Raw genomic sequence first — 25,825 nt, forward strand, 5'->3', positions numbered from 1 at the left:
TTGTAAAGTCCAGTCTTTGATCGAGGATTGCTCGAAAACCTACCGTACAACCCATAATGAAATTTTCACAGTTGATTTGTAGGGGTGAACCACGTTTAGAGCCAAAATTTTAAAAAAATCTGTAAGACAGATTTTGAGCTATTTTTGATTTCACATTTTCTTAGTTTGCGAAAAATCTGTCTTACAGATTTTTATTTTACTTTGCATGAATGTTAAATCAGAGCTAATTTCTTATTCCTGAAATTTTGAGGTGGGGTCATACGGGTAGATTTTGAGAAAAATGAGATTTAACCTATTAGTGCCCAGTCTCTCCTTAAGTACTCGATCATTCATTTTGGGCATTTGTTGACGCTTAATTGTTCACGTTTCACATAGAATGGTGAAAGACTTAAGTAAACAGTAAAAAGAGAGCGAAAAAACATCTTGGAACATTTTTCAAAAGAGTTAGAAGTTGGGCTGTTATAATCCATCAAAACTGTAGTAAGCCACCTTAAAATGGTTCAAAACCTATAAGAATTGTTTCCCTGTCGGTCGAAACCGGAGGTGGGGGGGGGGGGGCACTCACAGACTCACAGACTCCCATATAAAAAGGTCCGGGCTGCTCGGCATCTCGCTTAGGGATATTGACATTATTTCATTATTTTGGTTTCCTATGTGTGAGTATACAACGAATTCAATAAAGTTTAAAGCTAAAAGGATAATCAAGGATTTGGTCTGACCAAATGCATCGTAGAGTTTAACATGGTATCTTTTGGGTGTGAAATATAGCGCTCGAGCCACGCCCGGGGTGATTTCCTTTGGGGTGTAAACAACACTCCTGTACGGTTTGAATTCGTCCCTTTAATCTCAACGATTCATTTAGAACAAAGCAAAATACAGAATTAATAAATACGACCTTAAACTTCAATAAGCCGAAAAATACAACAATATGAAAAACGGCAAAAGAAGAAAGGAAAAACGTGATTACTTACCATATACGTACGGCACTCCGGAACTGACAACGATTGAATGCAAACTAACAAACTACAACGCTGTAAAAGGGGATTTTGAACCAGAAGAATAGACTTACCGAGGTTACGTGATAAACAATAGGCGACTACATAACACGATGTGAAAAAACTAATCTACATTTAAAACTGCACGAAAAAAGTATGCAAAAATGAACCTATAACAAACAAAGAAAAAGAAGAAAAAGAAAAGGCGACCAAATAGCAAAAATTGAGCTCTCGTGGCTACAAGGGTTTTAATTCAAATTTTGCGACTACCATCCCGGCCTCTTCATATAGGAGCCTCCCCCAGGCAAGTTTCAAGGAGATTGGGCCAACACAGAATCAAGCATAAAATATCAAATCTCTCTACTGATTGCCTTCATTTCTTCCAATGTCCCTTCGGAGAATTTGGTAGTACAGCAAGAAAATTTCCCTACTCTCATCACTAGTCTGGCTGCTACAGTAATTTTATGACGTTCATAAGAAGATTTGCTTCAATCACTATTCGGTTGAAACGCTATGCCTAACAACCCAGACGTTCGAGGGAAATATGTTTGATATGATAAATCAGCACCATTGAGACAATCCATTGCATGAGGAAGTCTGCACATTGATATACCGTAATCTGCCGCTTGTTAGTCCTCCCGTTTATATAAATTTGCATAATTGTCATGCATTTTGTTATTATTTTTTGTTCTTTTACTTACTTTTGCATGAAACTATTTGTAATTTATTGCTGTTGGAGCAGGTCTAGTCAGCATTTTCCGCCACTCTTCTTCATTAACCTGCTTTACCAAGTAAAGTATATATGTATGCATGTATGCATGTATGCATGTATGCAGAGTATTAGTAGGGATTAGAACTTTTCTTGTGTACATGGTCACATATAACCAGTAATTATTATTTAATTATGTCTCATAACAGTTCGCGCGCAAAACGGTTGTCATATCTTTGAAATGGACTTAAAAATTAACCATACTCTTCCTCGTTTGCTTTTAACCAACTTTTAGAAGAACAGAACAACTCTAGGACAAATTTAATGCAAAGAACCAGCAATTTAGTATTGAGTGACTGAGTAGATTGAAAGCAAGGGCGGACACCTTTTTTTAACTTCAATGTCTCAGAAACATGCATCAAAAATGGAGTATGCTTCCTTTTTAATTTTCTAACCCAGAGTTCGAAGGAACACCAAATAATAACTCTTTCAAACTGGCGGCCTGCTACAAGTATGCAGATATACTAGACTGATTTAGATATATCAAAATTTAGCTTGATAGTGAGGACTTAGAGGACACAAATAAAGGAAATTGAATGAGATGTTTATTCATTTCTTTTTTGTGTGTCCCCTAAGCCTCACTACCAAGCTGAAATTTAAGATATCAAAAGTGGCCCACTGTGGTATTGCAACACTCTGTTGAATTACAGTGAAACCTGTTAAGCAGACCCCATATTAAGCGGACACCCTCTGTTAACTGGACGCCAGCTTGAGTCTCAAAATTTTCTTCCCACATTTACTGTTTAAAGTGCCACTGAAACGAAATTTTTGTATGTGAGATTTTTGCTTAGTAATAAAGTTTCAACCTTACTTGGAAACACTACAAACTTTGTTTTTCGCATACGGTAAGCGAAAACTGCTTTTTCAGCCGTTCGAAGTTGGCTGGTTAAGCCCAAAATTGGCGGCCATTTTGGCGCGGCCAAAACAGCCTGGTGACGTCACTGGTTGTATTACTCTCATGCCGCGCAGAAAAATTTAGAGTGATTATGGGAGAAGAGATTACTGTTCGAAGCCCCCCCAAAAAGCATCTTAAGGACATCTCAGAGCTGTAAAGCAGATAATAACAGTAGCCTTAAGCATGAAGAGGTCGAGAGTCGATCCTGGGGCTTTCCAGTCTATTTAATTGGATATTTGCAGGATATTTTATGTAAGCAAGCAAACGAGTGGGAGTTCTTAGATCGCAAAATGATCGGGACTCTTGGTGAAATGGTCAGTTCTCAATTAAACAATATCTACACTCATAAAGTAAAAAAGTCATGAAAACAAGAGAAAGCGGCTTTTGAAAATATTATCCGGACTGCTGCTGCACGAATCGCAGCAACAACGCTTCGAGTTTTCGAGTCGCTTCGCTTCGAGGAAACTGGACGCTTTGTGAGTTTCACAGCGGACGAGATTGTGCCACAGTGACCTTTAGTCCAGTTGTATCTGCTACATCCTACAAGTTATCACAACAGCAACAATTTAAGAAACCCTCTTCTTTTATATGGAGGGAGCGAATTTAAAACAATAAAAAGGTAAACTAAGCTGCCATGACCCTACAGGTATGTTTTCAGGAAACGAGAGAAATCGTGACAATGTCGTTGGCGAAAGGTCATACATGCAAATTAGTTCAAATTCTGTTTAATGAACCTTCGAAAGGAGTGTAAACTAGTGACGTTTTAACGAATTGCTTTGAACTTGGATACTATTAAATGAAGATCATAGACATAAGTATGTGCTAAAGAACTCAAAGTAATCCATCGGCCGTGAAATATTGCAATTGGGAGATACGCGTAAAAGAGAAGCGAAATTCCCGCTTTGTTTACACTGATACGTATGCGGCGATAAAGCAAACCCTGCTGCGGATCACAATTTTCAAAGATACATTTGTCTGCCAAGAGAACTCTCACTTATTAGTATCATAAAAAGATGCCCTCTGTGTGCAAAGAAGTACTCGACTCAAAGCTTGTGGACCGTTAATAACTTCGTGATTGTGCGGATGGCTGATACGTTAATGCAGTAAAGTTGCTGAGGATACATTCGAACCTTGTTAATAGACCTTAGATAAACGTGAGAATCCAAATTTCAGAACCAGGCTGAAAACAGACGACGAAATATCGTGTTTAGGCTTCAGGACGTGATTTAAAAGTTGCCACACTCGTCTTCGAAATCTCCAATCGAGTACTCGAGATGTTCGAAAAGTATACTAAGCTGTTCTAATCTGTAGCATTTATTTTGGTGAATCTACACTCTCTGGCGCCCTCCAAAGTTTATGATGTGTATTTCCTGTCAAGGCTGGACAGAAATTACAACGTAGAAAACTAGTAGGTATCGACAATATGAAGAATAAACTTGAATAAATCAAGTGAAAACAAGAGAGAATCTATAGCGCTTCTTGCGTGAATACAACCAGTGACGTCACAAGGTCCTTAAACTCGGTTCCAGAGCCCGGACACAGTTTTGCTCCAAAAAGACGATTTCAACAGCTAAAAAAAGCACTTTCCGTTAGGATTTGACAGAAATAAAATTCACTATTACTTTAAGCACGTTTGAAACTAAAGATTGGGAAAATAAAAGAGGGTACGAAAACTGCGGACACCAATATTAAGCCATTTTGTTGCACAAAACCTGCAATAAGCGGACACTTCAAGCGCTTTGTACTTCTAAAGCTAAGCCCAGACTCCTTTAAGTGATGTCGTTTTAAAGCTAAGTAGATTATTCCAGATTGATGCATTGACTGACTGGACATTGTGCTATGAGCAGTCTTTGATCTTACACTGTGTTACATTGAGTTACACGAGAGTTAATAAGGGTTTGTTTGTCTTTATACATTTTTTTTTTTGGCTGATCAGATCTCTTGTAGATCCTACGTTGGCAGCGTTTATCGTATGCGGTCCCATGCAGTTTCTGGTTTCTTAATAATTAAGTATTATTTAGCTCTTATTAACCGAGCTAAGTCGGTCTGTATGGGAGAATCTTGACCGAGGTCGTGAGTACAGACCGAACGCAGTGAGGTCTGTACACACGACCGAGGTCAAGATTCTCCCATATAGACCGAATTAGCTCGGTTAATAAGATGTTTCTTATATGGCAAAGAAGAAAACTTTAATTCGTTTAATGTAACTGGTTTCCTGACATTTTGCTAGCGAACGGCGATGAGCTTAACTTAAACCTGCCGAAATTTGCTCGTCCTCTTTACTTCTTTTTTTGTCATCAGGCTTTTTGGCACTTCCATAAATGATTGCGAAGAAAATAAAAGAAAATGGTGAACATTTTTGTATTTTAGTTTGCTACTTTTTCAACGCAAAATGAAACCGGTCTACAGATGCCGGTCTAGATGGGAAAATCTAGACCGCTGTCAATATCGATTTCGGCCAATCAAATTCGTGAATTCGGTAGTTCCCAGTCCTTGTGAGACACAGCCATATAATAATGCACAATAGATAAGGACCTGTTTAGAGCGGACACCCTGTATTAAGCGGACACTAGTGAGGGTCCCAAGGGTGTCCGCTTAATACAGGCTTCACTGTAGAACAAACGAATTCATTACCATACGCAAAATGTTATTGCGTACATTGTCCATCGGGATTTACAAGGTTGTCGTGAGCCTGGTCAAAATTAACCAGTTATTGACTGTGGAATAAATATGTCCATTAACGCGCGGAAAACTTTTTTAAGTGCCATTGTCAGAGAAAACCGGGCAGTACCAAAAGATCGAGGTCGGCCATTTACATTCATCTTTTCACAGTGTAAAAGCTATCCGAAAAGATTAACAACCATGACATTTGCCGAGGTAGGCGTCCGTTTTTGTTCGAGATATCACCACATTATGATTTTGGCCTCTCAAGCGGTTTAAAATGGCCAAAATTTCGGGCAACTTTAGGTGAGCCTAAAAGATACTTCCTACAAATTCCAGAAACTCTTATTTTCGTGAGATAATATTTGTCCCCTTATTAGTTGATTGAAAAATATTAGAGGTCTTTCGCATTAATTCTACGTTTTTCACGAGGTGCCAAATATCGCCGCCGATTCGTTGATATGAGCGTGACCCAAATTTTAGCCATTTTCAGCGAGTCGTGTTTCAAAAGTGCGGCAGTTTATTTCCACAGAAAGACATTTTTGTGATAGTCTTTTGCACTGTTATCAATATCCAGTTTAGTTAAAATTGGTATCTACAGGCAAATCGGAGTAATTGGTCTCGCAAAGTCCAAAAAAAAACATTAGCCAGAAATATTTCCCGCCAAATTTTTAGCGAAGAATATCACCTTATACCGACTTTCTGCGATTGTTATCCATGATTTACTAAAATATTTGCAAAAAATAGTTAGCTGGACTGCAGAATAGAATATTCAAGCTGTGACATCGTTATTAACCTATGGAAACATTTCAAACTTGCCAAATCCTTACCATTATTTAGGCTAAATTTTCTCGCGAAAATTCTATTTTTAACGTCACGCTGCATGGAAAAACAGAGTAGATCCTGAGTTCGCTGGTCTTCTTTTGCTATTTAGTAGAACAAACCGCAAGTTCATAGTGAGCGAAGCTTTTCCCTGAATTTAATTTTGGCACTTCGGCAAACCCTTTGCATGTTTGCATCAATTTTCTCGTTTTCGGAAGGCGTGACGCGTTACAGATTCAAAGGTCAGATGACAGGACTTCGAGATGTCGATCTCACCTAAAGGTTTTTCCTTGGTTTTGAAAATATTCGCTGTTCTTTCGGATCGAAAAAATCGCCTGGCATTACTGGTGGCGGGGCATTTTTTTTTTTTTTTTTAATTATTAGCGTGCAAACGAGACAGTCAAGGAAAGACGTCAGAGGTGGTGTCTACTTGCCGCAACCTAATGTAAACAATGAGGAAATACAGCTCCCTGCTCTCCGGCCCACCAAAGCATCAAAAAGGACATACGACTGAGATAAACATCTCATTACGTGTAATCGTTGCTAGGCCAGTATTGCCAGGGGAAATCTTTCTTGCGTTTAATGTTGCCGTTTGAGTCATCGCAGGTCAGTACAGCGTCTTGTTTTCCGCTCTGGAACTTTTACTTTCAACGAAAGTAATATAATGTTGCTTCTGTCAATATTGACCACAAAACCCCTTTAATGCAACGAAATTACATCCAAATTTGTATTGATAATTTCGTGTTAATTTTACTGCTGTTGTTGTCAGAGTTCATAAGGAACGAGATGGCAATATGTTTGCGATCTATGAGAACTAAAAAAATTGAATTAGATTTTGCACGCAACTAAATTGCTCTGAAGATTAATTGAGATAGTTTTAACGTGGTTCACGAAGAAAAAAAAAATCTTGCGGAGGCAAATTTATTTTCATTAACCCTGCCAAAATGCAGTTGTATTCGTGTTAAGGTAAATGGGACGGTAACTCAAGAATATCTACAAAAACAAGATGGTTCAAATGATCTGAATCTCAAAAATAAACGGAATAATGACTGAATGGATTGTTAAAAAAAGAAACGATATTTGTCCAGAGCGTAGTGTTTTTATCCTTCCTGCCCCATTCAAGGAGGATGTAGAGGGGGAACGAAGTACCATGACATAGTGGCAATGGAGAAAGGACCCCCCCCTCCCCCCCCCCCCCCAATCTCACTACCACCCACACCTTGTTGTTTGCAAGGGGGTGGAAGAAAAATCTACTGTCCTAGACGACATTTCAATTTCATTTAGTTTTCTAACGACTCATTTGCCATTTACATGTAAGTCAGCTTAGTGTTTGGTTTCCATCATTTGGTTTTCTTTGGATTTTCTTGCGTAACTTGCGAGATTGAAAACTCAGACCTCAGACCCGTAAATTGAGACGCTCGAAAACGAAAACTCAGACCCGAAAAAGCCAGAGTCTCTACGTTTCTCGAAAACTCAGACCCGAAAAATGTGTTCGTGTTTACCGCGGATTACTTAAAGACGTCTTGTTTACAGTTCGTCGATACAATGTCATAGGCAGAATCTGCAGAGAGGAAAAAAAGTTAGCCTGCGGTGGTACATTCCTCTCCCGGATCACGAAAATAATACCCAGGATTCGTATGGTTTTTCGGTTGCATTGCAAGTATTATTATACATCGAACTCACTATCTCTTTTCTGACTGGCCGAAAGCGTACAGTGAATTTTCGAAATCAGCGCTTGTGACGTCATCTCTGCAGATCATACAATAACATGTCAAGGACACTCAAGGTCACGGGTAATCATGTCAAGTTCGCGCGCTTTGTGTTGCTTGCCGTCGGTGAAGAAGCAAAAACATGACTTCCATTTTTTTCCTTCAGTGTATAATAAAACAATTATTAGATTCGGGTTTTGGGATATTGTTTGCTTCTAATGTTTTATATGAGGTTTGCGCGCGCTATATTCATTGTTTGTTTTCAATTTGTCATATGATTTTTGTGTGCGTTGTTTTCATTCTTTGCTAACAATTTATCATATAAGGTTTTCGCGCGCTGTTTTCTTGGTTTGCTGCCAATTTATCATGTAAGGTTTTCGCGTGCTTTTTTATTGTTTGCTACTAATTTATCATATGAGGTTTGCGCGCGGGGCACTTCCTTAGGAACAGTTCCCCTGCTCTCGGCAAAATGCCCATAGATATATATGCATCGATGCCTACAGCATAAAACATTCAATTAACTATCTGTGTGTGATTAATTAATTAATTTTAATATATTTAACTTAACATTTCCTTTGTTTCTTTTTCTTACTCAGTTGAAGAGGAGAATATTGTCAGGCAAGAACTAAGTGATGTTACAGGTAATTTTGACGATTAGACATTTGCTTTTCAGTAGTAATATATACGGTGAGCAAATGAATTCAATGTTTTTTTCATATCACTCTCTAAACACACACCTCATTATGATATCGTTTAAATTCGACAGGAATGAGAATGGACGGTCGTTTTGGAGAAGACATGGACGTGAGTTATAAATCTAAATATGCATGGAATAAATTATCTCCTATGTTTCACCTTTGGCAAAATCCATCCTAGGCCGTGCACGATTAGACAAACTGCGAATGAAAATCGTTTGTATCTATATTGTATTTATATTGTCATATTGATCAATTAACATTTCACATTTGTTAACATAATTAGAAAGGGTTATAATTCCAAACTATATAAAGAGCTTTTGTCGCTCCTTCTTTTCTCAGTTGTATTTTTTGCGTCTGTTGGGATTTTTAAAGAATCCCAACGATAATTTTGAGAAAATTAATGCTGTTATATGGTGAAACATCGAAACAAGACAAGAAAATTTCAAGTGAGAGAAGATGTCAAAAGATCGACAGCCAGAAGGGATCGCGGTTTCTTTCTTTTTCTTTTTCGTTTCTTTCTCATCTCGTCTTGTGCAGTTTAAAACACAAGGTTCTTTTATCCTTAGGTGAAATAATTCATTTTTTATTTGAATTCCACAGCCAATATTTGTCCACACTGTGGATCTCTGGGTCCTCGCTGATACTGCTCTTACCAGAGTATGTGCATAAATTGGGGTTGTAGCAGCTCGGGACAGTGCAGCCAAAGCAACCTTATCAAATAAGAGAGTTGTTCAGGCAAAAAAAACAAAAAAAAACTTAGTTCTGGCTTATTCAAAGTGACTCTACCATAACAATTTTGTTGCGTTTTGGGTCAAACCAGCGCCAAAATTAAGACAGATCAGTACCTTTGCTCGTATAAAAAATGTTTCTGGAATCCATAGATAGCGTGCAAGACTTCAAGAAAAAGCGGAGAAAAACCGAAAAATTAGTTGGACACAATTATTCAATTCGCCATATGCGGCATACAAAGCTGAACTTTCCAGCAACTGCTTTAACGTTTGGCTAAAAAGTGAAGGATTTCAGAGAATGGACACGTTTATAAGTAGAAGCTCGTTGGCCTGGAAAATGTTCCCTTCTTAGAGCTTCGTTTTTGTGACGTCACCGAGCGTGAACACTTCTTCTGCAAACCCAGCATCTCTTAATGTTAAGGTGTGGCCGGTCCAGATCTAAAAACAGTCAACTACAGTCAAGCTCAGCCTAGTTTTCAGTTTTGCCTAGCTTTCAAATCAAAGATGGCGGTAACCGTTGAAGTTGCTTTCATCTTGGAATCGACTGACAAAGAGGGCCCTGGTAATGAAAGAAATGTGGTGACAAGGTTGGGTCAGTAGCTGGTATGATATTTTAAAAAAACAGTGAATACTATGGTTCTCTCTTTCTTCCCCTCAGGTGTCAAGCTGTGCGTTTTTTGGAACGCAGCCGCGTGTCAGTGTATAGTATTACGTTCAAGAAGTGTTTCAGCAGCATATAACTTCCATTTTTTCCTCTGCACATTTGTTATAATCACGAATAGCAAATTTTCATCTTTACTTGTAGTTCAATCTCGTATAATGAAAACCTGTGTTTACGAAAGTTTAGGGTGACATTTACACGAGAAAGAATAAAAGGTTTGCTTGCAACCAATCGTCTTGTCAATTTTTTTGTTTATTGTAATCGCTGTAGAAGTCCTTTACCCCACCCCTAGCTGGATGATATTCTTGTATATATCGTCACGTGACCCTATCATCGGTAAAATTATGTTTCTTAAGGCTTCAAATTTCAAATTTTACCGGCGCACTTTGTCCCGCAAGCTCTCTTCAAAACAGCAACTTCGCGATCTTGTTCCACTGCAACAACAACAACAACTTTATTATGACTCGCATATTTACAATTTTACAGAAATATATACACATTAAGTTAAAAAAAAGCTTGACAAAAGTAACAGCGCGAACCCTGCACATTGAGGGGAGAAAAGTTTGCCCAGTTCCAGTGATTGTAGGAGTAATTAAAGATGTCTATGGCCTGCACACGCGCTCTCTACCCACACAACTCTCGATCTGTTCTTATCAAAAGACCCAATGAAGCTGAATATCTAGAAACTATGTAACGACAGGATAGCTAAGTTCGCCGAAGAAATACATGCTTCAAGCCGGTTTTCTGATGTTATAAACAAAATTTACGAGGAAAAGTTTTAGCTTTTTATTCACTTAGCTTTTTTTTATTTACTTGAACTACTTGATGAGATTTTCTCTTCGTAGAATTACTCATGTTAATAAAAACATCGTCCTGTAGTGGTACTCGGGCATACTGTACTTAAAAAACACGCGCGCACCTCTAGGACCTTCTAACTTTTCGTTGACCTCTACAATGAGGTTTTTAGCACGAACTTGCCGACATTCACTCCATGAGATATATTTGCTTGCACGCGATTGGTCTAAACGCGTCACGTAACTGGATATTCCCCAGCTAAAACTGGAGCCGGAATATCCGAGTGATGTTCCCCAATTTTTCGAAGATCCCGAAGGGAAAAAAAGCCTCCATAGTTATCCTTGGACAGATATTTGCGCGTATTTCGCGTCAAATGGACACTTGTTTATATAAATTTTCAACTTGTCTATATAAATGGCTTAGACCAATAAGGTTTCGCGTTATATTTAGCCAACTTTGACGTGATCACTCGCTTCACAGTTTTTCTGAATGAAATGTCGGCCTCGGCGAGATTTGTTTTTTCAGGTTTCTGAATACGACATTGGACGAGCGAAAAACAAAACAAGACTGGGGCTATTCAAAGCTTTTTTATGGCAAACAAAAAGTCACAGGAGCTTGGAAAATAGGAGTTCCAAGAACTGGTTGCGTGTTTACAGACGTTTTTCTGTGCAAAATAAGGTACGAACATCTGGAATTGCCGCAATCTACTACACGGTCAGCTGGCAAGAATTTGCTTGTAATTTGCTGTTTGTGACACTTATGTTAAAGTTGCGTAAACTTTTGCTTTTTCGGAGGCTCTTTTTCACACGAGGACATGATTGGTCAATACGGCAAGGTCTCGGTTTGTGATTTTCCCGTAAAGACCTCACTTTCGGTTAATAAGTAGTTTTTCGGACCTTACGCATATACGACGGCGACGGCGACGGCAAGGACGACGCCTATTAAAAAGTGGGTTGATATTTTACTTTGGAATTTCGCATTTACGTAGATCTATTCAGAGTGTTTGACGGTATTCAAACTTGGCCCTGCTGAATATGCTACGAATGCGTTTAGTTCCAAATAGAGATACGAAAAATTAGACGTAGTGGGTCCCGTTGTCAAAAAACTTGGAAATTGGTTATTTCCCGTTGCTGTTTTGCAGAGGACGACAAAGAAATGTACCAAGAATTATAACGCACGTGCACAGCTATTGTTCTGCTCCTTGAAGATCTTGTTTGATGACGTTCTCGTTACACAAAACACGACGGCAACGGCAACGGCAACGAGAACGTCACCAAACAAAAGGTTTAATGAGCGGAACAATGGCTGAGCACGTGCATTATAATTCTTGGTACATTTCGTTGCCGTCCTCTTCAAAACAGCGACGGGAAATTACCAAATTCTGCGTTGTCTGGAGAACGTGAATCGCAACGGCTAACTTTTCGTATTTCTATTTGGAATTGAACGCATTCGTAGGATATTCAGCAGGGGCAAGTTTTAATACCGACAGACACACCTGATAGTTTCAAATAAATGCGAAATTCCGAAGTAAAATAGAAACACATTTTTTACTACGCGTCGTCCTCGCCGTCGCCGTCGTATATGGGTAATGTCCCTCTTGTTTTGCGTAAGGCCCCTAATATCGCATTTGCAGGATACAGTAGTTGTTTGGGAAACCAAGTGAGACCAGAAAACCAAAGTGTCATCACTATCCAACACTTTACTTGAAAACAAAGCTGGTTACACAGGCGGTACACCAACACATTACAATTACATTAAATGTGAAAGAAATGCCATTCTTATTCTATGGATGATAAAACTACATTTTTCGTCTTTTCCCTTGACATAGAAATGAGAAAAATGCTATCAAGTAGCTTAAAGTGCTAACTGCAGAACTCTCAAACCGAACAATAATCCGATTTACTAGCCCGCGTCTCGCCATGTTTAGATTTTTAAAACGCAGTCAACTTCTGAGAGGTCTGGAAGCAAGTAACATTCGAAAATCGGTTCTGGAGTTCGTAACCTTCAGGAACATTATCGGCATGTGATCGTAAATCCGGAGAAATTTCCGAGTTTTCTCGGTCGTCCCAGACCCCGCAATAATTTTTCAGCTCCCGACCTCGCACCAGGTCACCTCGTTTTTAAAATTCAAAATGGCTGTCACATCAGCGCAGGTGTTACAATTCTATCACTTGAGCTATGTGCCGTGATCTATTTTACTATTCTACTAAAAATTAAGTAGTACATTGACCACATCTTTGTGGTGTCATAAATATTGAATACAGTACGGAGAGAATTATCGCCCTCAAAGATAACAAAACATACCTGAATCTATGAAACACTCTAAGCAAATAAATTTGTTACTACACTACTAAAATCATGTCTGAATGGTAACCGTCTACCAATGGACTGTCAACATCCGCCTTATGTGGTGGGTCGTAATAATTATGTTAGGACACTTAAGTAAACCATATTCGTATTCTCGGTATTGGACTGGAACTAGCTTGCAGTGGAGGCTCATGCGTGGAATATCATTAAAAAGAGACAAAAGTCATTTGCATTTGAAAAAACTCCCTGCATTAGCCTCAGTTGCAAGCTAGTTCCAGTTCAATACAGAGAATACGAATATGGCCTATTGGACCATTGTTAATAGAGGGGAATGGATATGAAGCCTGGCAAACGTCAAAGGAGAAAACAAAGATGCCAAGATTTATGTTGGAAGGTCCACGACCGTGCACAATCTTTTGTTTTGCGTTCATACACTATGCATGAGTAACGCAATCAAAACACTTATATTAGTTAGTTCATCGGTCAGTAGTAAATAACTATTGTGTTTTGCGCACGGTCAAGGCCAAGAAAGAGAACAAAAACATACAAAAAAGAACTTTGCCGAGTTTCATAACCATTCCCCTCCATTAACTATGATTGGACGCATCAAAGAAGAGGTTGATACAATGAATTTCCATTGTATCTTTGGGAGTGCTGAAAATATAATCACTTATATTATTTGTGTGCTCCTTCTTGCAAGTGCAATCTTAAACCAGTAATAGGCTCTTTGCACGATCCGGTCACATGGTGCGGAATTAATTATGCTGGGACGCAAGTTACACAGTGGGACTTCCAAAACAAAGGAACTCGTGCCAGTCCAGCCCGACTTTCCATTGTTTTGAAAGTCCCACTGCGTAACTTGCGTCCCAGCGAAATTAATTCCGCACCATGTGACCGGATCATGCAAAGGGTCTATTACGTCAAAACTGTAAAGATAATTAATTGTCAAAATCTTGCTCACGGGTGGGCATAATGACTCACGCTTGATAAGCGAAAGGTGAGCGGTGGGCGAATTAAATTTTTCAGTTTGTCCCTACCCTATCTAAACTCGCTTAGATGTAGCACTCCAGTCTATAAACAGTTTATAGTCATTTAACAGTCAGCCTAAGGATAAACAAAGCCGTGAAAAAGTTCCCTAACAGCTACTGGTGGGAATCGAAATATGCACAAAGTAGGGGGTGGGGGTGAGGGGTATTTGCCAACTACGTCGTCCCAACATTGCAAATTCAGGGCCACTTTGTTTTAAACATTTTGGCATTTTCACGAGATCTTGAGAATATTGTATGAATAATTGGACAGACAGCATTAAAATCTTGCCTCTATAGGGTTTTACTACAGACTCCTCAAGCGTGACAGCATCATTTTGTCATGCCAAACAGCCAAGAATGTCACGCTGTCTTGTCTATTGAAGAACAGACCTATCTGTGCTACATCGGGTAGACAGTAGTAAAATCTTGCAATCTTCTTCAATACCTTGAATTTAAGCTCGTTTAATCATTAACAGCATTACTCTGTTGTTATTTAGCACTTTCTACTTGCTAGTTTAATGCTTCTGTGGCGGGCTGACAGATGATCGTTAAAGTTGAGCATCAGTGAAGATCGCAACAGAGACTCTAGTTTAAATGGATCAGAGCGTAATATGAATTTACTGCAGTTAGTCCTGTGCTTGTTGGTGTTCAATTGAAGTCATCCGTGAGTGCCTCTTTGCCTGCCTCCAGATGCACAGACTCAAAATACTCGTCATCATCGTCATCAAACGTGACTTTCTCCTAGGATACAACAAACACTAAATACACTGCACAGAAATAAAGCTGACCTTACCGGGCAGCAAGGCACGTTACTGCCTGAACAAGCCGGCCACGAGTCACAAGGTATAAGAACGCACAACAGTTGATATATTACAGCAAAAACTCAAGTGGAAGAACCTACATGTTTTCATGTTTTGAAGTCTGGCAAAATTGGGGTAGTTATCTGCAATTTTGGCTAAGTAGGTTCTTAATTAGGTTAATTACCAGAAAAATAAACTTGGTATTGGTCCTAAAGATACAGTACAAACTGTATTTATTCACAACTTTATTATGATAAGCCCAACACAGCCAATTACAGAATGTATATGTAGTGATGTCTCTATAACAAGAGTTCATCATTTAACTGTAACCCACATATAAGAAGCTGCTTGATCTTGCTTGGTCAAACAGGTTCTTATATTTTGGGGTTTCAAAATGGCAAGCTTCTCCCAGCAGGTTCTTAAATCACTAGGTTCTTACACAAAGGTTTTTACTGTATAGTTGCTGTTTAGTATGAACGAAATGCACGAAATAACAAACCACAGGGAGAATACTCGGGGAAGAAAGTTCAATTCTTCTCTGCAAATTTATGTTTATTTGCTGTTTTACGATAAGCAGGGTCCAAAATATAGTCGACAAAATCAAGAGTGGGATCTTTGACAAAATCAAGAGTGGGATCTTTCGATACGGGCTGGCGGCGTTCACCTTGATCATAACTGAAACGTTGTTGAAAGTATGTAGTCGCCTCAGTTGGACTGATCGATGTTAAAGCAAACATCAAACTTCAGATACCCCAAGAAAGAGTTGTGTGAAATTCAAGAGCTGTGAAGAACATGTTTGTCGCGTACAACATGCACAAGACACGGTCTGTGCTGCAATACTGTAAATTCAAAAGACGAGAACCTTACCTTCTTCTTTCCTCCACTAGCCATGTCCTTAATCTTCTTGAGAATTTTTTTTCCGCGGTCCTTGCCGACCCTGAAATGAACCTACGTGGGAGGACACGATAGACTCAATTACCGTGAAAAAAACAAAGTCGTGGATAAAATTCATACCAGCTACGGGAAATGATATCGTATAACTTCACGAGATGTAACGCCGAGGACCATCCGAATACTTTCGTATTTCACCAAACATTTCCCGAAGTCTTCCGAAGATTACCGACAAACACACGAAAGCTTTCGAAGATTTCCGAAAGTCACGACGGCGAAGAAGTTCGAAAACTATCCAAGATCTTTCAATAATCAGCAAATTCAACTAAAGGGTTCCTAAGTCACAAGATGGAAAGCAAAGAAACATCTCTTACCTCCTCCTCGTCTTCTTCATCGTCATCCACCACACATTTCTCAACCTGAGGTAGTTCACCTGGTCGATCACTGCTTGCCACTAAGCGATGATACTTGTAATTAAGCCTACCAATGATTAAGATGGAAATGTTAAACACAGAGTTGCATCCTCTCGTAGTTAACCCACCAATTTATGGGTTCAAATCAACCTAGCCTGCGGTTATTGACGTAGAGAACGTAAGAGAAAGTTTTTAACGACAAAACTGATTTTTGAGCACTTGATCTCATTGATTTCATTGCTCATCACGTGGAAGACACGTGTTAGAAAGCATGAAATAATCATTTTAGGACGCTTAAGTCACAGGTTATGCCCGCTCTAACATACTCTAATAAGAATTGAGAAAACTTTCCTTTTTGTAGGACGCTGAAAATTGCTCTCCAAAAATACCAAAGTTTACGAAAGTGAATGTAAGATTTGAAAAACCATTTGAAGGCGTTGAACGGTAGTTCTTTTAAGGACATACTTCCTGTTCTTGTACCACAGGCCAAACATGGTGCAAATCATGAGGACTACCAGGGCAGCCACCACAGCAATCCCAATCTGAAAAGATCAAGCAAATAATTATGCAAAATCACATTTATTCCTTTTCTATGCCTAAAGAAAAACAGAGGCAGAAAACAGAAAACCTTGGCACCATGTGATGTCTAAAACTAACATGCGAGGGGATAACCTTGAGAATAAAGCCTGTATGGGGAAAATGGAGGATGCACTCTCTTACTGCTTATCCTCTCTCGCAAGAACACATCACAAAACCCCTAGCTAGCGCTTAAATGCACACCTGTCAAAATGGCTACTGTGCCTATCAGTGACGCTAAAGTCATGGAATTTCTTGGCTCGAATCTGAGACTTTTTATGTGACTGTACATGCAAATCCTACACGTACTTAACTAGGTTTTACAACAACGGGATGGGATGCGCGGTGGCCCCATGGTTAGTGCGCTCGACACCGGATCGAGCGGTCCGGGTTCGAGCCCTGGCCGGGGATATACTGCTGTGTTCTTGGGCAAGACACTTCACTCTCATACTCTTCAAATGGGTACCCGCGAACTTAATGCTGAGGGGTAACTCTGGATGGACTAGCATCCCATCCAGGGGGGAGTAGAAATACTCTTAGTCGCTTCATGCTACAGAAACTGGGATAGCAGAGCTTCAGCCTGATGGGCCACTTGGCTTGTATGCAGACTTTACCTTACAAAAACGGGAGGGAGTTTTCAAAAGCCACTACAAGACAAAATTGACAAGTTTTCGTACCTTGAAATCCTTCAAGGCTGAACCAACTGACTGTTCCCAAATTTCGCAATTGAGGTGCTTTACAGGCGGTAAGGGAACTCCATCGCGACACAGTCTGAAATGATCAACAAAACAAGACAAGATCTTTAGAGCAGTTTTCAATTGAGTGCCTTAAAACCAAAACCAATGTCATCTCTCTAACCAATCACGAAAGACACAGGCAATCCAAGGAACCAACCAAGACTTAAAAAATCCAAGAAGCTGACGCGAGCGCGGGAAAACGAGTGCGAGCGAATCACGTTTGGTTTTGGTTTTACTTCTGATTGGATGAAAAAGTGGCACGAGTTTTCTACACCAATCGTGTAGTGAATGCAAAACCAAAAACTTTTCAACACTGAAGTGAACACCGCTCTAACATCAGCACTTAATTGCTAGTTATCTGTTCAGCATCAGTGACTACGGTCCAACCTTCAAAAACGATGTCCCTTGTGAGTAGGCAGTTAGTGATGGTCCCATCTCGAGCTTATTTTCTACTGTGTATGATTGCCCAAATGTGACAAATGAGCGACTGAGTGGCCTAGGGACTACTCACAGCAAAAACACTTTCATCTGAAGAATACAGAAGGCTTACTCACTTTGGTTGTTTCCACATGTAGGTTAACGATTTTTTTCCACTCTAGGGAGAGACACAATCGTTAGTAAAAATATCGATGTTACTTTAATATTGGTCCCGTAAGCTGCTCTGGTCATGTAATAAACAGTTCGATAATTTCTAATATCACAGTTCGACAATTACAACAAATTTCTCAAGTTGTTGGCCGTCAGAGTTGTCAGCGCAAATTGCAGTTGGAAAAAGCTTAGCTAGTTCTTATCTTAATGTTTAACACCTTTAGGAATTAAGCGAGCATGCCCTTTAGAATCCACATTGCCTTTGTTAGCATATCATTGTTAAGGTTCCCTATCTTAGGGACAACGATGCACATAAAAAAATTTAAAGGAAACCATTAAAAGATGCCAGAATCTCGCTCGCTCCGTTTACTGTGATTGCGCTCACATTGAAATCCACTTTCTCCTTGCCATACTGTTTTACTTTTAGTGGAGCCATTACGGAGAAATTGCATTTTAATCAAACTCACCTCACAAGAGGACTTGACTTGTTTGTAATCAGAGACTGTACAGATGGGACAAGCAATCTTTGTTCGCCACAAGATCTCAAACCTAACAGATTTAAATCAAAGCTGACGATTACTAAAACAACTTGACAACTTTCCCCCTCATTACGCCTGAGCCGTTACAGATCATACAGAGCTTTAGATGCACCAGTGAGATTTACCCACAAGTTTTCAGTAAAATACTTAGACGAGACATTGCGGTATATCTGATAGCTTTCTGTACTCTAAGTTGTGAGCAAACTTAATTGACCTAGGGCCCGTTTCTCGAAGGTCCAGAAAAGTTTTCACACCAGGAAAGCCATAGCAAAATCTCGAACCTTATGATTGCAGAGCTGTTTTATTCACATATTCTGTTCTTAATATGAACTGACGTTTCCTTCATACAAGAAGTTTCAGGCCTATATAGACGCTTCTCCATTTTTAGATACGGATGAACTAAAAATGGCTTTACGGGTTCGAAAAGTTTCCGGGGCTTTCGAGAAACTGGCCCCTGGTCTAGATGTCCGACGGTAGTTGTGCCATAACCACAATATTACGAGAGCTAGTTTTTGTCACTGCGACGTTTCAACAAAGCCTTCTAGTACGATAACAGTGGCTAACACGTTTTTGACAAGCGAAACTGATACAACGTCACATGCTCTAGGCACTGAATATTTAAAAAATACAGCTCTGTGAGCTTAAGCACCACGTTGGTGCAAACCTTTAATGCACCAAGTAAACAGAGCTAACGAATTGTAGGTGACTTTCACTTAATTCTTGTTAGAAGTTGTTAGATCACGATACAACATTTAACTACAAGAAACTGAGCATCCAAGTAGCTATCACAAGTTTCAAATGAAGAACTCAATAGTACTTTCGTTGTTGTTGTTCACAAAAACGTGTCGCCATTTAAGTATCTCTGAAACCTACCGACAACCATCACATGTTCCATCTGGACACTTAGAGGGCACATCAAGCACACCCTATAAAAAACAATATCACTCAAAGTTATTGCACTGTTGTTACGTATTACAAAGCATTTGGTACAAAAATAGGGCGCCCTAAAAGCCATACTTCTGCAACTCCAAATAACAGCAGCAACGAAGACTGAAAGCAGTAGAAAGAAAGAAAAAATAAAACTAATCAAAGAATTACCGTTCCTGCTGTGACATCGCACAAGACTGTAGCCCAAACTGATCGACCATTGGGGCAAGCTTGAGTGGGGCTAAACCAGACAAACAAGAGATGTGTAAGCTAAAATCAGATTCGTCTTTGGGATGAACAAAATAAAAGCAATGGAAACCTGAAATAACTTGTCCACTAAGGTAGGATATCGGCAAATAAATTAAAGAAAAATACGTATGATTCAGATATGGTAAAATTAAGATAGATCAAGAACGTCGAACTTGAAAAACAAAAACGATTGAGCAAAATTTTGGTAGATACGTCGTCCAGAATGCACCGCCCTTAAGAGAAATTCGTCCTAAGGCAAAAAATACAATACAGTTCGGTGTTTTTTGTTCTATAATCCCTCTAAGCTTAATAGATAACGTCATTTATACCATGCCATAGAAAAAACAGCCAATCAGAATACAGGAAAGCCGTTGTATATTCGACGATACTACATCCAACCTTCCCATCATGCGTCACGCTTATGTTGCATTGACTGTGTTATAAATTGGTTATGCAACACTCTCTCGTGGTACATCGTGAAATATCCCGCGAGTTACTTGTATTTTCTTGGTTTTCTCGCCGAAAGGCCCGTGTGTGTATCGCGAAAATACAAGTAACTCGTAGAATATTCCATGATATACCACTTGAAAACGTTGCACAACTAATATTTCTTTCCATCTGTTCTAGCAGTAGTAAAGGCTAGCGAGCCACGAGTCCATGTGACTCAGTGGTTAAAGCATCCAACTGGAAAAGTTAGGCGTTCGACTCTTGCTCTGGACTCAGATTTTTTTCTTTCTCTCCCGTCTTCATTACAACAGAATTTACATCTTTCTAACTTTCAATAGGTCCTCTGCAGCTGGGGTCACGTGACTAAATTTTTCCTAGAAAATCTTTATATTATGGGCTATAACTTAAAGAATGCCAGAAATGGAAAGAGCGCATCAAAAACACCAAAATGGCCAAGTTTGAGGCCCCTGGAATTAAAGAGTAAGTTTATACGACAGTTGGAATTTTCGGAAAATTTAATGGATTTGTATGTAAAATGTTGCTGGAGAGCAAGACCTTGCTCAAGACCTTGCTCTCCAGCAACTTTTTCCATACAAATCTTCTCATTCTTTTAAAAATTCGGACCGTCATAAAATCTCCTTCTTTAATGATGGGGGGCCTCAAACTTGGCCATTTTGATATTTTCGACATGCTTGTTCCATTTCTGGCCTTTGTTAAGTTATAGCCCATAATTTTATGAAAAGTAGGTCACGTTATGGGTTAGCTGCAAAGGGCCTATTCATTTAAATACGCACAAGTCTCTATCTTGAATGTTTTACAACAAAGCAACACAGAGGAAAGTATTTTTTAAAATTAATTTACTAAATGAAGTAAAAAAAAAAAGAGAGAGAGAGAGAGAGAGAGAGAGAGAGAGAGAGAGAGAGAGAGAGAGAGAGAGAGAGAGAGAGAGAGAGAGAGAGAGAGAGAGAGAGAGAGAGAGAGAGAGAGAGAGAGAGAGAGAGAGAGAGAGAGAGAGAGAGAGAGAGAGAGAGAGAGAGAGAGAGAGAGAGAGAGAGAGAGAGAGAGAAGAAGAATGCCTTACGTGCCGCTGTGGAACTTGAACAGGAAAAAGGTCGAGGTGTTTGTCACTGCACCTGCGATGTTAACAAAGCATTGAATGAAAACAGTGAATACGGGGAAGTTAGGCTATGTAATTAGCCTGTTATGCCTTTTTCCTGGCCTCAGAATCTGTGAAAAAAAAGACTAAAAATAACTAGTGTAATACCTCCTTTTTCAGCAAACACTGATGTTTCATTGGTGGAGTTGTCACCGATATCCTCGTAAATACCCACAAGACGATCAGCAAGGCTGAAAGATAACAACAGTTTTTTTAACCTTTAACCTTTGTTAACCTTTATAGACCATATCTGTATTCATGGTATTGGACTGGAACTAGCTTGCAACTGAGGCTAATGCAGGGAGTTTTCAAATACAAATAACATTAATGTCTTTTTAATGGTATCTCCCCGCATGAGCCTCGACTGCAAGCTAGTGCCAGTCTAATACCGAGAATACCAAAATGGCCTATTCCAAAGTTATAATTTACTTTTTCCTGAGGAAATGGAACTAAACTAGGGCACAGATGAAATTGGATAACCAAAAATAATTGGGTCACCAGTTTTAAAATTTGAACTATCTTCTTCCATTTGTTTGTTCAAGGTTGGCTTCAGCTCCTTTATAAAGAGCATTTCGTAGATCAGCCAACCTTGAACAAACAGTCAGATTCAATCCGTGTAAAGTTATTCATATAGGTTTTTTTTATAGTAGTTTATTAATTTAACTCTTACATTTTAGCGCTTGTATTTACATATTTTATCGTTTGACATTCTCACGCCCTAATTTGTACTTATATATGTATATTTCATTCGTTTTTTCTTCAACTTGAAAATGATCTCAGAGAGATCGAAACGTCGTTTTTTACCGCTAGTTTTTATTCTGAAATGTTTTTCAAAAAAACTACTTATAAGTATCTACTTCCAGGCTGGTTAAACGGTTGAAGGGCTCTAGGCAAAAATGAACAATGGCCGTTCTTGGGTCATTTTTTATGTCCTCGAAAGTCACTGAATGTTTGCACGTTGAGTCAATCTAGTTGAAAAGAGCCACCCTGGAATTTTGGGCTGGTTGGACTTCGTTTTGATATAAAAACAAATCATATCTAGGAAGAAGTTTTCCCCTAATAATGGCAACTCTGTCTTCCCTAAATTATTAAAGCAGAAGTTAGGAAGGAAGTGGATTAAATTCTAAACAAGATTGGGGGCAATGAAACCGCACAAGCTTCTGGATGTTTGGTTTCGCTTAGCGATTTGTTCAGGATAAAACAAAACTAAGTATTCGACTAACCTGATTGTCTGAGTGGTGACAAGTTGAGGAGGACCGGGTACGACAGTCATACGACAAACAGGTGACGTCAGATTGTAGTATTCCTGTCAAAAAACATCGTTAAATTAAAGGTGCTGTGTCAAGCAGATGTACACATATCGCAAGATTGAAGACAGGCAAGACTGTCAAATGCCCTCAAAATTTTCCCCGCCCACTTATTTAACTTCAGGTTTAAACATTGGTTCAAGGTGTAGTACATAAACTTTCTCTTATGAGCACCTAAAAATAACTCTGTTTGAACTCTCGTAGAAATTTTACAATGTATATTTTTACGTTCCTATAATCCGCCACAGAGAGGCCACTTGAAACATTCCCTTTTGTGTCTAAGTTCCTATAAACGGACACCGCCGAGAAAACTCCCTTTAACGTTATTCCCGCTTTAATAAAAGAACTTCATAGTATGATCACATCTTCTACTAAATGTAAGTACTGTAACGAACGCCACAAATCACTACGGGCCAAAGCTAGAACACAGAACGGTTTTTAGTCCCAATCAACATTGGACAAGACAATCAAACAGACATTCACTAAATCTGGCAGTACTTTCTGTTCTACATGTAAATGGCTACCTATACTTTGTACTGTCAGTGGCCGTTTACAAGGAACATTTCCATACAGTTAACAGCTACCCCAGGGTATCTGCGATTTGCTATACAGTAGGCTGTTCCAGGCGTTCCTCGAGTTGAAGAGAAACGCGAAAAGAGGCGAGAGAAAAAATAGGAGAAGGGCTTATGGTGCTCTCCCACGTCACACTCCTTTCCTATTTTCGTCCCTTGCCAGTGTCTTGTCCAGGGACACACTACAACGACCCCGACCAGGGCTCGTTCCCGGACCCCTCGCTCCGAGCCTATCGTGCTATCTATTATACCACCATGCGTCCACATCGCCGTTTTTTCAAACCAAACTCCTGGACGATGCTAGATAGAGCGCTTTTCAATTGAGTGTCGTGAAACCAAAACCAAAGTAATCACCCTGGCCAATCAGAGAGCACGCAGACAATACAATGAACCAATCAGAGCTCGAAGTAATTATGCGAAGCGCGGGAAAAAGCGTGCGAACGAGTCACGGTTAGTTTTAGTTCTACATGTGATTGGATGAAAAAGTGGCGTGAGTTTTTTCAGCCAATCGTGTAACATGGTGAACTGTGCAATCAACCAATCATACTCACTGATTTCCCAGAACTAAGACTGATATTGCTGTGGCACTTTGCTAGCTGGTATGGATGACCACAGAGACTCAAGTTGAAGAGGTGATAGTAGCGGAAACCACGACTGGTAAATGACGGAGCACTGGCAACACTGTGAGTCCTACAGAAAGACGAAAAGTGATTAGCTACAATTCACTGTGCGCTCGAGGTTCCTGTTGTAGACAAGCCCTAAGGTTGACTACACTGTGTAAATCACATGACAAAGATTGTAAGAAAGATAAAACGACATATAAGATTTGTTGTGAGAAAAACATGTAATTGAAGACAGGAGGCATTGTTATACCCCCTAACTCAAACACGTTTTCCGATTGGAGGAGAACGTGTCACGTGCCGTGGGTCAAACCTCACTAACTCCCTAGGAAAACAACAACTTGAACTTTCGACTCGCACGCGATCAGGTCGTGCACCTTGAAACAGCGGCAAATTTGTGTGCCAGTCGGCCTGATGTCAAAAAGCCATTGAAGTCGGGCAACGTTTCTCACTAGAGAAGGCATTCATTATTCAAGAAAAGGGATTTATAATTGGGGAAAAACATATCAGATTAACAAAGGGGAAATTTGAACATTGTGTCTTCAAGCTTTTAATTTGGCGCCAAAAATGTCAAAAATGGGTCGGGCGCGTTCGGCAACTCGCTCTTCGATCGCTGTCGCCACTCGCCAGGTAGGAATATAGTTGCGTCATTTACAACAAAATATGCTGTTCCTCGTCAAATCAAAGCCAGAATTCTCGAGTTAAGCATTAGAATAAGGCAAAGTTAAGTATTGTCTTTATTTTTGTTGGCTGCAAAGAAAAAGACTGTTATCGTGTCGTTTCAGTAGGACAGCTCTGCTTGACTGCCGCTCGTACAAATCAGTTTTTCGCAGTTTTTTTTAACAAAACACTTAATGACTGGCCCCTCGGGAAACAGTGAGTTTTGTTTCCCTTCGACCCTCAATGTCATTGAGGGTCTCGGGGAAATAAAACTCACTGTTTCCGTTGCGGCCAGTCATTAAGTGCTTATTATTCCCTCGCTCGTTCATTTATTTTAATCTTTCGTTGAAAAATACACATTCTAACAGGCTTCTACAATTCTTGTGTAAAATTACCTCAACGCACAAGATTCAAATATGCCCACAAGGGATTTAACAATCACACAAGTACAATTTCTCACCATCACTTTTCACTATTACTCTTTGAAAGATTAGAGATAATACTGCAGAGATAATATGTTAATAGTTTTCGGATTTTACGTTATTTCACGGGTTCCAACCAACAAAATACAAGTTAGATGAATGCTTCGTATGAAATAGAAGATAAACTTATTAACAAGCTCTGGGACAGCACGGGTGAAACCTAAAAGAGGCTTAGTTGCCTCGATGTGCCTTGAAATTCTTAAAGTACTATTAAAGAAATGTTCTACAATGGTAAAGAGAATTCAACTTTTCATCAAGACAGCATGTAATATGGTAGTTCTTACCCCTGTAGATCAGTGAGATTGAACATTCGCCTGTGCTTTGCTGAGAAAAAATGGCACGTTGAATGACACAGAGTTGATCCTTTTTCACTGAAATAACGCAAAGATACTCAGCGTTAACTAAATACAACAAAAATAATAAACAACGAAAAAAACCTTTCCATTAATGAATTCATTATTGGAAGAATTGACTGGAAAATTCAGAAATACTTTTATCAATTGGTGATCAATCAATCAGTAAATCTGTGGTCTCAACTGCAAACAAATCTACAGCCTTCCACGCACAGATACCATGCTCTAGAACTGAGCTATAAAAGCTTGCGTGCGTTGGGCCATGTTATAACGAGGTTCAAATGAAACAAACCGTAAATTGTTACCTGTTGAGTCCTGGACCACATGGGATGCAGGAATCTGCCCCATACGGGTTACTGGTATTCAGGTAAGTGTCTGTTGAAGACAGAAGTGCATCTCTTTACAACACTGACCGAGATACATATGCATTACAACAACTG

At 39.5% G+C, this 25,825-nt stretch overlaps 1 protein-coding gene and 1 long non-coding RNA gene across 3 annotated transcripts in view; one reads left to right on the forward strand and one right to left on the reverse strand.

Moving 5' to 3' along the window:
* Positions 1-8,444: 8,444 nt before the first annotated feature.
* LOC149095899 (uncharacterized) lies at positions 8,445-10,032 on the forward strand. Its single transcript, XR_016204496.1, has 3 exons — positions 8,445-8,492; positions 8,618-8,655; positions 9,936-10,032. It is a non-coding gene; the product is annotated as an uncharacterized LOC149095899 (long non-coding RNA).
* Positions 10,033-12,412: 2,380 nt separating this feature from the next.
* The window catches only part of LOC110047418 (endosome/lysosome-associated apoptosis and autophagy regulator family member 2-like), a 35,816-nt gene continuing 22,403 nt past the window's right edge, over positions 12,413-25,825 (reverse strand). The window contains exons 18-32 of one of the 2 annotated variants that reach the window (XM_020753166.2): positions 25,691-25,760; positions 25,317-25,403; positions 23,822-23,960; positions 22,615-22,697; positions 21,500-21,582; positions 21,317-21,368; positions 19,711-19,780; positions 19,486-19,538; positions 18,541-18,622; positions 18,040-18,080; positions 17,426-17,519; positions 16,638-16,714; positions 16,134-16,239; positions 15,736-15,816; positions 12,413-14,806 (exon numbers count right to left, since the gene is read on the reverse strand). In XM_020753166.2, coding sequence (XP_020608825.2) covers positions 14,717-14,806; positions 15,736-15,816; positions 16,134-16,239; positions 16,638-16,714; positions 17,426-17,519; positions 18,040-18,080; positions 18,541-18,622; positions 19,486-19,538; positions 19,711-19,780; positions 21,317-21,368; positions 21,500-21,582; positions 22,615-22,697; positions 23,822-23,960; positions 25,317-25,403; positions 25,691-25,760 — 1,208 coding nt within the window. In that variant the 3' untranslated portion in view covers positions 12,413-14,716. Of the gene's footprint in view, positions 14,810-15,735; positions 15,817-16,133; positions 16,240-16,637; positions 16,715-17,425; positions 17,520-18,039; positions 18,081-18,540; positions 18,623-19,485; positions 19,539-19,710; positions 19,781-21,316; positions 21,369-21,499; positions 21,583-22,614; positions 22,698-23,821; positions 23,961-25,316; positions 25,404-25,690; positions 25,761-25,825 lie in introns of both variants that reach the window. The other variant, XM_020753165.2, reaches the window with a different exon arrangement.

Source organism: Orbicella faveolata, unplaced genomic scaffold (assembly GCF_042242905.1).
Source record: "Orbicella faveolata isolate gen_17 unplaced genomic scaffold, um_ofav_v1 contig_48, whole genome shotgun sequence".
Taxonomy (NCBI): Eukaryota; Metazoa; Cnidaria; class Anthozoa; order Scleractinia; family Merulinidae; genus Orbicella; species Orbicella faveolata.